This window comes from Miscanthus floridulus, chromosome 5 (assembly GCF_019320115.1).
Source record: "Miscanthus floridulus cultivar M001 chromosome 5, ASM1932011v1, whole genome shotgun sequence".
In the NCBI taxonomy this organism is placed as follows: Eukaryota; Viridiplantae; Streptophyta; class Magnoliopsida; order Poales; family Poaceae; genus Miscanthus; species Miscanthus floridulus.
The window spans coordinates 85,516,157-85,528,624 of record NC_089584.1 but is presented as its reverse complement, the minus strand read 5'-3'; the positions used below and the strand labels follow the sequence as shown (position 1 = coordinate 85,528,624).

Here is a 12,468-nt window from a genome sequence, read left to right as displayed (position 1 = left end):
CATCCCAGCAAGTTCCGGATGGCAGACCCCGTATGACCATTGCGTCTCGGCACGGTGGTTTGGTTTGGGAGCCTAGAGTTCATGTCTCTAGGGCATGAGTACGACATTATTAGTACTCCTCACTCCTCGAGCCCCACCAACCGACGATGAAGCCACGCACCGGCAGCCCAGGCGCAGGTGGCGCCCAGGCGGCCGCTCTCGCCGCGCTCGCCAGGCACGATGCGAGCAAGACCACCCCGATGCCATGGGAATCCGGGGTGGCACGCCGCTCCCCGCCGATATCCTACGACCAGCTATTGGCACAGCGTCCCTAGCTAGGGACCTGTCTAGCCTGAGCTTGGACAAAGGAAAATCGTCGGTGGCACACGGCGATGCCCAGTCATCAAGCTCTGCTCCACCACTCCCTGAGGAGCCAATCCCAACGGAGCAGAGTCTGGCGACGGCACCATCCCCATACCCCTTTGGGGTGAGAAATGCCGCCGCCTCTTATGCCTACGCTTACACTGCCGCTCACGAGGATGCCTTGGGACGCCACCAGCGCTTCACTCTCGACCTGGACACCCACGCCGACTCCTCGGAGGAGGACGAGGTGTGGCTCGGAATGGATTTCTCTGGGCTCCACGACCCTGGAGCTATGCGCCGTTTCCTGGCCTCAAGCGACTATTGCTTCGGCTACTCCGACTCCGACGACGAGGGCACCTACGACCCCACTCGCGAGTGTTTTCACGTCGAGCTCGGGATGCCAAGGGTGGGCGAGGAGGACGAGGGGGCGGGCAGCCGTTCCCCGCTTCGCCCAGGTACAGGCGCCACCACACCTCCACGCATTGTCCTGCCAGCTGCATGAAACGAGAACCCCGCTCTTGCACGACCTCAACGCCTAGACCTGGAACAACTCCGTGAGCTCCAGGCCAAGGTCGAACAAGACTGAATTCTTCTACAGTAGCTTCGAGACTCTCTCAAATAGGAGCAGCGAGGTCGCGGCGAAGGCAGAGGAGCCCGACGAAGGGCCCGCGATGTGCATCACCGCATTCACGACGACGAAGGGAGCGAGCAACCCCTAGTCTTCAATCGCGCTAGCCAGAACGTCGTGGCTGCGGCAATGCTGGTCCACACGATGCCTGAGCCTTCTACCACGGAGGGGCGGCGGGTCCGCGGTGAGCTCCGAGAGCTCCTAGAGACCGCCGTGGTTCAGCAGGCCGAAAGTTCCGCCTCCCGATGGCATGGGGGCGTCTCGAACCTGCCCGCAGCACCGCCTCGGCAGGACAGGGAAGCCTCGGCTCGTCCCGAGCCCACTCGAGCACCGATAGCCCACAGGGTCCCCGTGCTTCTGGACTGCCTCAGCAATCGACGCGAGGTGCAGGGAGACCATGAGGTGGTTAGCAGGCGACAACGCCACGACAACGAGGGGCCCACTCGGGGCTACCACCCACACCGAGGCGATGGCTATGACAGCGAGGAGGACCGCAGTCCTTCCCCTGAACCGCCAGGCCCTCGGGTCTTCAGCAGGGCCATCCGCGCTGCTCTTTTCCTCGCCCGATTTCGGCAACCAGCCAATCTCACGAAGTACAGCGGCGAGACCAACCCTGAACTCTGGCTTGCCGATTACCGCCTAGCCTACCAGCTAGGTGGCGCGGATAATGACCTGCTCATCATCCGCAACCTCCCCTTGCTCTTGTTAGACTCGGCGCGAGCCTGGCTCGAGCACCTTCCTCCCTCACAAATCCACGACTGGCGCGACTTGGTTAGGATCTTTGTTGGGAACTTCTAGGGCACATACGTGCGCCCTAGGAATTCCTAGGATCTTAAGAGCTGCCGCCAGAAGCCGGACGAGTCTCTCCGAGACTTCATCCGGTGCTTCTCCAAACAGTGCACCGAGTTGCCCAGCGTCGGCGACTCGGAGATCGTCCAGGCTTTCCTCTCCGGCACCACCTGCCGAGACTTGGTTCGAGAGTTAGGTCGGAACGTACCACGCTCTACTGCCGCGCTCCTCGACATCGCCACCAACTCTGCCTCGGGTGAGGAGGCTGTCGGAGCCATCTTCCCCGACAGCGACACCAAGGGTAAGTGGAGGGACGAGGCCCCCGAGGCCTCGGCCTCCCACCTCCCCAAGAAAAAGAAAAAGGGGCGCCTAGGGAAGCAGGAGGTCCTGGAGGCTGATCTGGTCAGGGCCACAGAACGTAAGAATCCCCAAGACCCCAAAGGCCCTAGGCCTTTCGACGACATGCTTAAGAAACCCTGCCCTTACCACCAAGGCCCGGTCAAGCACGCCCTTGAGGATTGCTCCATGCTGCGGCGTTACTACGCTAGGCTCGAGCTCCCCGATGACGACGCCAAGCAGAAGGGCGCCGGCGACCAGGACGATGACAAGGACGATGGTTTCCCCGAGGTACGCAACGCCTTCATGATCTTCGGCGGACCCTCGGCGTGCCTTACGGCGCGACAGCGCAAGAATGAGCGCCGAGAAGTCTTCTCGATCAAGGTGGCCACCCCTCGGTACCTCGACTGGTCTCGGGAGGCGATCACCTTTGATCGAGACAACCACCCTGACCATGTCCCGAATCCTGGGCAGTACCCACTGGTCATCGACCCGATCATCGGCAACACTCGACTCTCCAACGTATTGATGGATGGAGGCAGTGACCTCAATATCCTCTACGTCAATACCCTAGAGCTCTTGGAGATCGACCGGTCGAGGCTCCGAGGCGACGTCGCACCCTTCCACGGCATCATGCTAGGGAAGCGCACGCGACCCCTCGGGCGCATCGACCTTCCCGTCTGCTTCGGCACCCCTCCAACTACCGCATGGAAGTCCTAACCTTCGAGGTAGTCGGGTTCGGGGGAGCCTACCACGCCATCCTGGGGCGGCCGTGCTACGCCAAGTTCATGGCAGTCCCCAACTATACCTACCTCAAGCTCAAGATGCCAGGCCCTAGCGGTATCATCACGATTGAGTCCACATACGAACATGCATACGACTGCGACGTTGAGTGCATCGAGTACGCCGAGGCTCTGGCGGAGGCCGAGACCCTCATCGCCCACCTCGACCAACTCAGTGGTGAGGCACCTGACTCCAAGCGTCGCGCGGGGGCGTTCGAGCCCACGGAGGCCATCAAACTTGTCCCGGTCGACCCTGCCTGCCCCGACGACCGAGCGCTGAGGATCAGCGCCACCCTCAACATCAAATGGGAAGCCGTGCTCGTTGACTTTCTCCGTGCGAATGCTGACATATTCGCATGGAGTCCCTCGGACATGCCGGGCATACTGAGGGAGGTCGCCGAGCACTCCTTGGACATTCGGGCCGGATCTAGACCAGCGAGGCAACGCCTACGCCGCTTCGATGAGGAAAAGCGTAGGGCCATTGGTGAGGAGATACAGAAACTCTTGGTGGCCAGATTCATCAAAGAAGTGTCCCACCCAGAGTGGTTGGCTAACCCCATGTTAGTCAAGAAGAAAAATGGGAAATGGAGGATGTGCGTAGACTACACCGGTTTGAACAAAGCCTGTCCAAAAGTCCCCTTTCCATTACCCCGAATCGATCAAATCGTTGATTCCACTGCAGGGTGCGAGACCTTGTCTTTCCTTGATGCGTATTCTGGTTACCATCAAATCAAGATAAAAGAGTCAGACCAGCTCATGACTTCTTTCATCACACCATTCGGCATGTACTGCTACGTGACTATGCCTTTCGGCCTCAGAAACGCAGGTGCCATGTACCAGCGGTGCACGACCCAGGTCTTTGGCGACAACATTGGGCGGACCATCGAGGCCTACGTAGACGACATCGTGGTCAAGACCAAAAAAGCCAAGGATCTCGTCGATGACTTGAGGATACCCTTCAAATGCCTTAGAGAGAAGGGCATTAAGCTCAATCCCGAGAAGTGTGTGTTCGGGGTCCCCCGAGGCATGCTCTTGGGGTTCATAGTCTCGGAACGCGGCATCGAAGCCAACCCAGAGAAGGTCTCGGCCATAACCAGCATGGGACCAATCAGAGACCTTAAGGGAGTATAGAGGGTCATGGGATGCCTTGCGGCCCTGAGCCACTTCATCTCGCGCCTCGACGAAAAAGGTTTGCCTCTGTACCGACTCTTGAGAAAATCCGAGCGTTTTTCTTGGACCCCCGAGGCCAAAGAAGCCCTCGACAGACTCAAAACGCTGCTCACAAATCCTCCCGTCCTGGTACCCCCGGCCAGGGATGAGGCCCTCTTACTCTACGTCGCCGCAATGACCCAAGTGGTCAGCGCTGCCGTAGTGGTAGAGAGGCAGGAAGAGGGGCATGCTCTACCCACCCAACGTCCTGTTTATTTCATCAGCGAGGTGCTCTCCGAGACCAAAGCACGCTACCCCCATATCCAGAAGCTGGTCTACGCCGTGGTCCTGGCCCGGCGCAAATTGCGTCACTACTTCGAGTCTCACCCAGTGACTGTGGTATCATCTTTCCCCCTGGGGGAGATAGTTCATAACCGGGAGGCCTCGGGCAGGATAGCCAAGTGGGCCGTCGAGCTTATGGGGGAAACCTTGACTTTTGCGCCTCGAAAAGCGATCAAGTCTCAGGTCTTGGCCGATTTCATGGCTGAGTGGACAGACACCCAACTACCACCTGCTCAAATTCAGACGGAGTGCTGGACCCTGTACTTCGACGGATCCCTGATGAAAACCGGGGCAGGCGCGGGTCTGCTCTTCATCTCGCCCCTCGGAGTACACATGTGCTACATGGTGCGGCTCCACTTCGCCGCCTCCAACAACGTGGCCGAGTACGAGGCCCTCATCAATGGCTTACAAGTCGCCATCGAACTTAGGGCACGGCGCCTCGAAGTCCGAGGCGACTCGCAGCTCGTCGTAGATCAAGTGATGAAGGAGTCAAATTGCCTCGACCCCAAAATGGAGGCTTACTGCAAGTTGGTACGACGCCTAGAGGACAAGTTCGACAGTCTCGAACTAAACCACGTCGCGTGGAAGTACAATGAGGCCGCCGACGAGCTGGCAAAGATGGCCTCGGCATGGGCACCGGTCCCCCCGAACGTCTTTGCCAGAGACCTCCACAAGCCTTCCATTAACTACACCTTGGTAACAGACAAGGGCCCACCGGTGGAAACCACGGCAAAACTCAACGCCCCCTCCACTATCGAGACCCCTTCGACCGAGCCCGAGGTCATGGAAGTCAACACCGAGCCTCCGCAGACTGATCAGGACGCGGATTGGCAAATCCCGTTCCTCGATTGGCTTGATTGGGGGGAGCTTCCTGGTGACAGAACCGAAGCACGACGGCTTGCGCGCCGAGCCAATACCTACGCCCTCTACAATGACGAATTGTACAGGCAAAGTCCCTCAGGTGTCCTCCAACGATGTATCACTGCCGAGGCGGGCTGAGCCCTGCTTTGGGACTTGCACACAGGCGCCTGCGGGCACCATGCGGCGCCTCGAATGCTCGTGGGGAACGCTTTCTGCCAAGGGTTCTACTGGCCGACGGCGGTCGCCGACGCCACCAAGCTAGTGCGCTCCTGCAAAGGATGTCAGTACTATGCTCGGCAAACACATCTCCTGGCCCTAGCCCTCCAAACCATCCCCATCACGTGGCCGTTTGCCGTATGGGGGCTCGACATGGTTGGGCCTTTGCAAAAGGCCCCCGGGGGCTACACCCATCTTCTGGTATCAATCGACAAGTTCTCCAAATGGATCGAGGCTCGTCCGATCAATTGAATCAAATCCGAGCAGGCAGTGCTATTCTTCACTGACATTATCCACAGATTTGGGGTCCCCAACACCATCATCACTGACAACGGGACACAGTTCACCGGCAAAAAGTTCCTGACGTTTTGCGACAACCACCACATCCGTGTGGCCTGGTCGGCCGTAGGACACCCAAGGACCAACGGCCAAGTAGAGCGTGCCAACGGCATGATCCTACAAGGCCTCAAGCCAAGGATTCACAACCGGTTGAAGAAGTTTGGCAAGAAATGGCTCGTCGAACTCCCATCGATCATCTGGAGCCTGAGGAACACTCTAAGCTGAGCCACGGGGTTCACGCCTTTCTTCCTAGTCTATGGGGCCGAGGCCATCCTCCCCACCAACTTGGAATATGGTTCCCCGAGGTTACAAGCCTATAACGAACAAAGTAACCGCACCACCCGAGAGGATGCCCTCGATCAACTGGAGGAAGCCCGAGACGTCGCGCTACTACACTCGGCCAAATACCAGTAGAGCCTACGGCGCTATCAGGCCCGACGCATCCGAGGCCGAGACTTGAAGGTAGGCGACCTGGTGTTGAGGCTAGCACAGAGCAACAAGGGTCGCCACAAGCTGACCCCGCCATGGGAAGGACCGTACATCATCGCCCAAGTACTGAAGCCCGGGACCTACAAGCTGGCCAATGAGAAGGGCGAAGTCTTCACCAACGCTTGGAACATAGAACAACTACGTCACTTTTATCCCTAAATTTCCAAAGCATTGTATATGTTGTTTCTCGGAACACAATTAAAAAGCGTTCTTTAGTTGGTCTAATTTTTCAAGAAACCCCCCGAGCCCATCGCGGGTCTCGGCAATACAATAACACGACAAGGGAGGCTCGGCTCTGCCTCGGCAGAACCAAGCCTCCCTCGGGGGCTAGATGGGGGACTCCCCCTAGGTCCCATGCACCATTCTTTAGTCGTTTTTCGCAAAAATTCCTACGCCAAGACTCTAGCATGCTCTGACGAATCGGTTGTAAAAACCCCTCGGACCAAGGTATGTTTCCTAAGCAAGAGGCCGGTAGAGTCGCAAGACGGCCTACGCCTCCGGGCTACGGCACTCCCTCACTACCTCTCGCCCAAGGGACGGCTTAGGCCCCAAGGGGGTGTTTTGCAAACGAAATCTAATCAGGAGCAACAGAGGGCAGAGGCTCGGAAACATGAGAAAAACAACTAAGAAACACAAATACTTCAAAAATAAAGGCCTCGACGGCCACAAGCGTTACGATACAAAAATAACTCCTACTCTACTTTTACATAGCCCCCAGGGCCTAGATCAAGGCTCAGGGCCTTCAGCATCGGCAAATGGTAGGGGAGGAACCACCTCCTCTTCGAAGAGCGTCGCCAGCGCCGTGCCAGGGCCTTCCGCCGCCTCCATCAGCTTCGTGACCACCGCGTCAACCTCCTCGTCACCATCAGGCAGGACATACCCATCACTGATGGCCGGGAGGTCGACGCCGATGTAGTGAGAAGAGATGACAGCCAGCGCGCGCTTGACACCCATGTGCAACGCTCCTCAGAGCCGCTCGCGCATCTGGTTGCTCAGCGCGATCAAACAGCTCCCTAGGGAGCTGCCTGACTGAACCCCTTCAACCTCCAAGGCCTCGCAGGCGGAAAGGGCAGCACGTTTCAGTGCCTCGTGCTCCCCGATCTCGGTCTCGAGCACCGTCTGCACCGCGCTGGAAGCCTCGGCTGCCCGAGTAACCTCCGCCTCTGACTCTGCACCATGAAGAACAGAGTAAGGTTGAGCAAGGGAAAAACAACCTAAAATAGGAGAGGAAGCCCACGGAACTCACCCTTGGCCTTCAGCTCCTAGTGTCGGGTCTCGACCTGATAGGCCTCGGCTTTCTCCTTCCAGCGCAGGGCCTCGACCCGAGAAGCCTCGGCCTCCTCCTTCAAGCGCTGGGCCCCGACCTGAGAAGCCTCAGCCGCCCTAGAAGCTTCACTCCCTAGCTCTGCGTCACACAAAGGAGTTAGGGAGCGAACATAAGGAAAAGAAAACAAAATGAGGGTGCTAAAACTCACCCTCAACCGTCCCCCTCCAAACCACAGCCTTGGTTCGCGAGGCCTCAGCTGCAGCAAGGGCCTCAACCAAGGCACCTTTCGTTAGCTGGTGCGCCCTCTGTTCTGCCCCAGCTGCCCCGTGAGAGCCGCGGCCGAGGCCGTAGCTTCGATGGCTCGGCCCCTGAAGGCATCCCGATCACTGACTGCGCAGGTGAGCTCCTCCTCCAACTCCTTCACCCGCGCCGCCAGAGGGGCGAGCTGCGTCTGGGCTGTGGCCGCCTCGACCTTCGCGTTGGCACAACGAAGGCGGAGGTCCTCTACCTCCGCGCTCTGTGCCGACAGGAGCTCGTTGGCACCGGCAAGAAGGCCCTTCTGCCGCTGAAGCTGGTCCCAGATGCCCCTCTCCCGCTGGAGAAAGACCGACTTCCCAAGGGACCGGGTCTCGAGCTCCTGGGGAAGCAGAACAGGGGTCATTGATGGTAACAAAACCCAGAAAGGGACAACGTTGCGCGAGAAGGGAAAACGTGAACCTGGGCAACTCCGGGCAGTTCGTCGGCCACCACGGACAGCGCCATCCGTAGCGACCGCTCCGCCAGCTGGCGGTATTGCTCGAAGGTGCCCCAGCGCCCGCCCTCAGCTACGTCCTCGAGGGCGAACAGAGGCTCCCCCTCAGGGTCGTCTCGGCTCCGCCATAGTACCCGCGGGTGATCCCACCCGCGAGGCTCGGGTCACGCCCGCACGAGGGCCGAGTTTCCCTCGTCCAAGATCGGCACCGGCTGTTCCACGGCACCGGCCTCCTCGGCGTCGACCACCTCCAGCGCCTGGGAAGTATCGTCAGAGGAGATCGGATAGACCTCCGCCTCCCGGGTGCTCTCTCGCAACAACGGCGGCCCCTGAACCAAGGGCGCCACCGAGGCCTCCGCCGCCTTCATCTCTGCCTCCTAGACAGACGGCCTCGCCGCCATTACGATGGCCTTGGTGATCTCGGGGGCTCCGGCCTCCGCAATTATGGCCTCGATGGTCTCGGGGGCTCCAGCCTCCACCATCGTGGCCTCGGAGGACGTAGAAACACCGACCACAGCCACTGCGGTCTCGGCGGTCTTGGGCGCCCTAGCCTCCGTCGCCTCAGCCTCGGAGACCCCGGGGGCCTCGGCAACCAAGGGCACGTCGGCCCCATCCGACTCGTGAGCCTCGCCCTCGCGGGGCGGGGGCACTCCCTCCCTCGTCTGTGTAGGGGTCGCCTCGACAGCCCTCCTTGGGTGGCCGGCTCCTTTGGGTCGACCCTCGCCGATGCCGCGCCGCGTTGGATAGCGGCTTGTGCCTCCGCCACCCAGTGGGTGGAGGGGCCGGGGCTCGCCTTGAGCGCCTTAAGGGGCGCCAAGGGAAGCTCGTCCGCAGGCCACTTCCGACTAAGGAAAAATAACCTACAGGGTCAGCGCACGACCAAAAGGTGAACGGAAGGCACTATGACCCTACCAAAAATACACTTACCTTGAACGGGGCGGCAACCGCTTCACCACGGCAAACCTCGTCCGCAACGGCGGAGGCAGCGGTAGAGGCGTCACCTCCGTATCCATCGGCGCCGGTCGGTCCTCAATGGACCCCAGCGCCCCTTCGGTCCTCTGCGGGGGCGGTGGCGTCGCCTCCGCCGCCGCTTGTTCCACCATCGCCGTCGAGCCCACCGGGCTAACGGCGCGTTTGCCCAATGCCCGCGCCACGGGCGTGTCGGCCTCGGCTCCGGAGCAGGCAACCGCTGACCCCGGGTCTGCTTCTCCTCCTCCTCCCGGGAGTGCCGGGCTGCTTGCCAACGCCCCGAGCACCACCTCCACTACGTCAGGAAGGTGGTCTAGGGGACCTCGCCCCACCTCGTCCCTGTCATCCCCGTCTGAGGCCTCCGTCGACAGCGACGACGATGGGGATTCCTCCAACGGGAGACCATCCTTCCGTTGTTGACGGCGGCGCTTATCCAGCTCTTCGCGCGCGAGGATTTGCTTCGTGCGCTTCACCGCCTTGGCGTCTTTTCGCTTCTTCTGCACGTCGGCGTGCGCCCGGTTGATCGCCCGCCGCCTCGTGTCGGGGACCTAATACCGGGGTACCCCAGAAGGTGGAACCAATAACCACCGAACGTGAAAAACTTCTAGACGCATAAGGGCGCCGTGTCATCCCTTGTTCGAGTAATAGGAGTTCGGTTCCGCCTCGCCCGACACCTTTGGGATGGGCTCGGTCTCGCCCGAGGGCCAAGGGAGCTGAGGCATCTCACCAAGACGCCATGGACTAGCTGGATGAGGCCCGCGACATCACCCTCCTCCGTTCAGCTAAGTACCAGCAAGCGTTACGGTGGTACCACAGCCGACGGGTGCGGGGTTGAACCTTCAACATCGGAGACCTCGTCCTCCGTCTTGTGCAGAGCAACAAGGATCGCCACAAACTCTCCCCGCCCTGGGAAGGGCCCTACATCGTCGCGGAAATACTTCGCCCAGGCGCCTACCGGTTGAAAACCATCAAAGGTGAGGTCTTCACCAACGCCTGGAACATTGAGCAGCTACGTCGTTTCTATCCTTAAAATAAGCTTACACTTTTCCTTATCAGTTTTTGCCTTAGTGATTTCCGACCCCTGCAAATCGCGAGGGGTCAGACCTCACTCGGGGGCAAGGCATGTGATCGTAACATATGACATGTGTAATACAAGTATTACGCTTGCAAAAAATTCCTGTGTTATACTTACAAACATTCTCTAACTTTTCCATTCGCCTCATAAACGAGTCTCGAGGGCTAAGATCTTGGGAACCAATTCTGAATACAACTGGTAGGACTGCGAGACACCCATGCCCTAGTGGCTGCAACCTCTTTGCTCACCAGTTCAATCAGAATTAGTTCGCCCACGTTCCTAGCTTCCTATGACTTAGACCATGAGAAGAATTGGAAAGCGCTAAAACTGTTCCTACAAAAGGGAGAAAGATAAAAAAAATGGCTTGCCATAAGCAAAGGATGTAATTTTGTTCATTCTTTGCACAAATTCACCACTTACAAAGCGTTGTCATTACAAAAAGGAACAATATACTCAGAGGACTGTTTACTCGGGGGCTTCCCCACAACGTTATTTCATTACAGTCTCGGTTCAGCTCTACCACAAGTGCTACTGCGGTCGCCGCGCCACGCTCTCCATCGGTCGCCGTGCCACGCTCTCCATCGGCGGCATCCCGATATCCCACCGCTTCGCTGGATCCTCGAAGGCGCCACCATCTACGATGCCTCCGCCGGAGCGTCCGGGGACTACGCCATCGTCGTCAGCCGCAACCCCGGCAGCGACGCCACCGCCATGGCGTCTGGGGACTACGCCATCATCCCCAGCCATAACCCTGACAACGGCATATGGGCAGGAAACGCCTCCCGCCAAGGGAGGAGCACAGCGAACGACGGCGCAGTCAACGACGTACGACGCCCACCGACGCCTTTTTTCCTTCAGCAGCAGCGACTCCTCAGCAAGGGCCGCGCGCACCATCTCATCTATGTTGGATAACCTCCGGCTCGACATCACGCACCAGACTCACGAGCAAGTTTGTAAGTTCTCTATCTCTCTCTGGCATTACTCTTCCTCACTCAGGAACTGCTGCGACGCACGGACGCGTTCGGTGGAAAGGAAGAAGAAGGAGAGATAGCGGCTCAGAGGCAGAAGAGGAGGTGGGATGAGAACTCCTCTCCCCCTCCCTATTTAAAGAGGAGGCGCTGTAACTAAGGAAAGGCGAAAGGTTGGACGAAAAACCCTCTCCCTTCCCCTTTTTTAAATACGCAATCAATACTGATTGATATCTGAGGGGACGCGCCGGAACAGACGGGACCAACCCCGGTCTACGAGGCGTCCCTCTTTGGTCAAACTGAACACTGCCTGGGTATGGCCCGCCACTGACCCGCTCCGAACGCGGCGATTAAGGCACCCACATAGGCAGACAACTTTTCACCTCCCCATGCAGGACCACGGACGACCAAAGAAAGATAAGCCTCTCAGCTTTCTCACTTTATGCGTTAAAATTCGTTCGCAAGTTTCTGACCCCGTCAAACAGCGGGGATGCGAACATCACTCGGGGGCTACCGAGGATGACTACCAGTCTAGACATCCTCTTCACCCGACCCCTTCGTACGCTTGAAACTGAGGATGCAAAATACGGGCATAAAACTTTGAGTAAAAACTGGACGAACTAGCAGACCCTACGCCTCGGTAGCTACGGTGCTTCTTTTCGCCAGTAAAAACATGCTCAAATGCCTCTCGCATCTCCGACTTCAACGTCTGCCTTCTCAAGAAGGGTTCGGAGGGGTCCGCCTACAGAGTCTCTCCCAAAGGAGAAGCTGTCAGGTTCCCTAAGTTAATTAAACGGCTCGGATTGCCACCGAGACACGAAAAACAAAGAATAGCAATTCTTATGCAGGTTACTCCAACCTCGTCACAAACGTCAAGGCCCGAACCCATCCGGTAGGAGCTTTTTCGCCACTCACATCACCAAGGTAACGTTAACGACCCCACCTTTATTTTCAATTAAATCTTGCATTCAAAACATTACATATGCAAAACATTGCATCCCAACGATTCGTGTCGCACCACGAAACGGCTGTCGCCCCATTCGATATAGGCGACCACAGGCTGAGGTTCGAAGGTCGGCCCGTGAAGGGCTCGAGACCGCCTCACGCCGAACAGAGCCAGGGAGAGATAACCGAGACGAGCCCCAGCGGCCCTACCCGACCCCGC

The 12,468-nt window shown here is 58.6% G+C and overlaps 1 protein-coding gene across 1 annotated transcript in view; it reads left to right on the top strand.

Annotated features, from left to right (window-relative positions):
- LOC136454856 (uncharacterized) overlaps positions 1-12,468 on the top strand; it is a 44,789-nt gene that overhangs the window by 8,849 nt on the left and 23,472 nt on the right. The window contains exon 3 of the mRNA XM_066455111.1: positions 10,175-10,239. Coding sequence (XP_066311208.1) covers positions 10,175-10,239 — 65 coding nt within the window. The remainder of the gene's footprint in view (positions 1-10,174; positions 10,240-12,468) is intronic.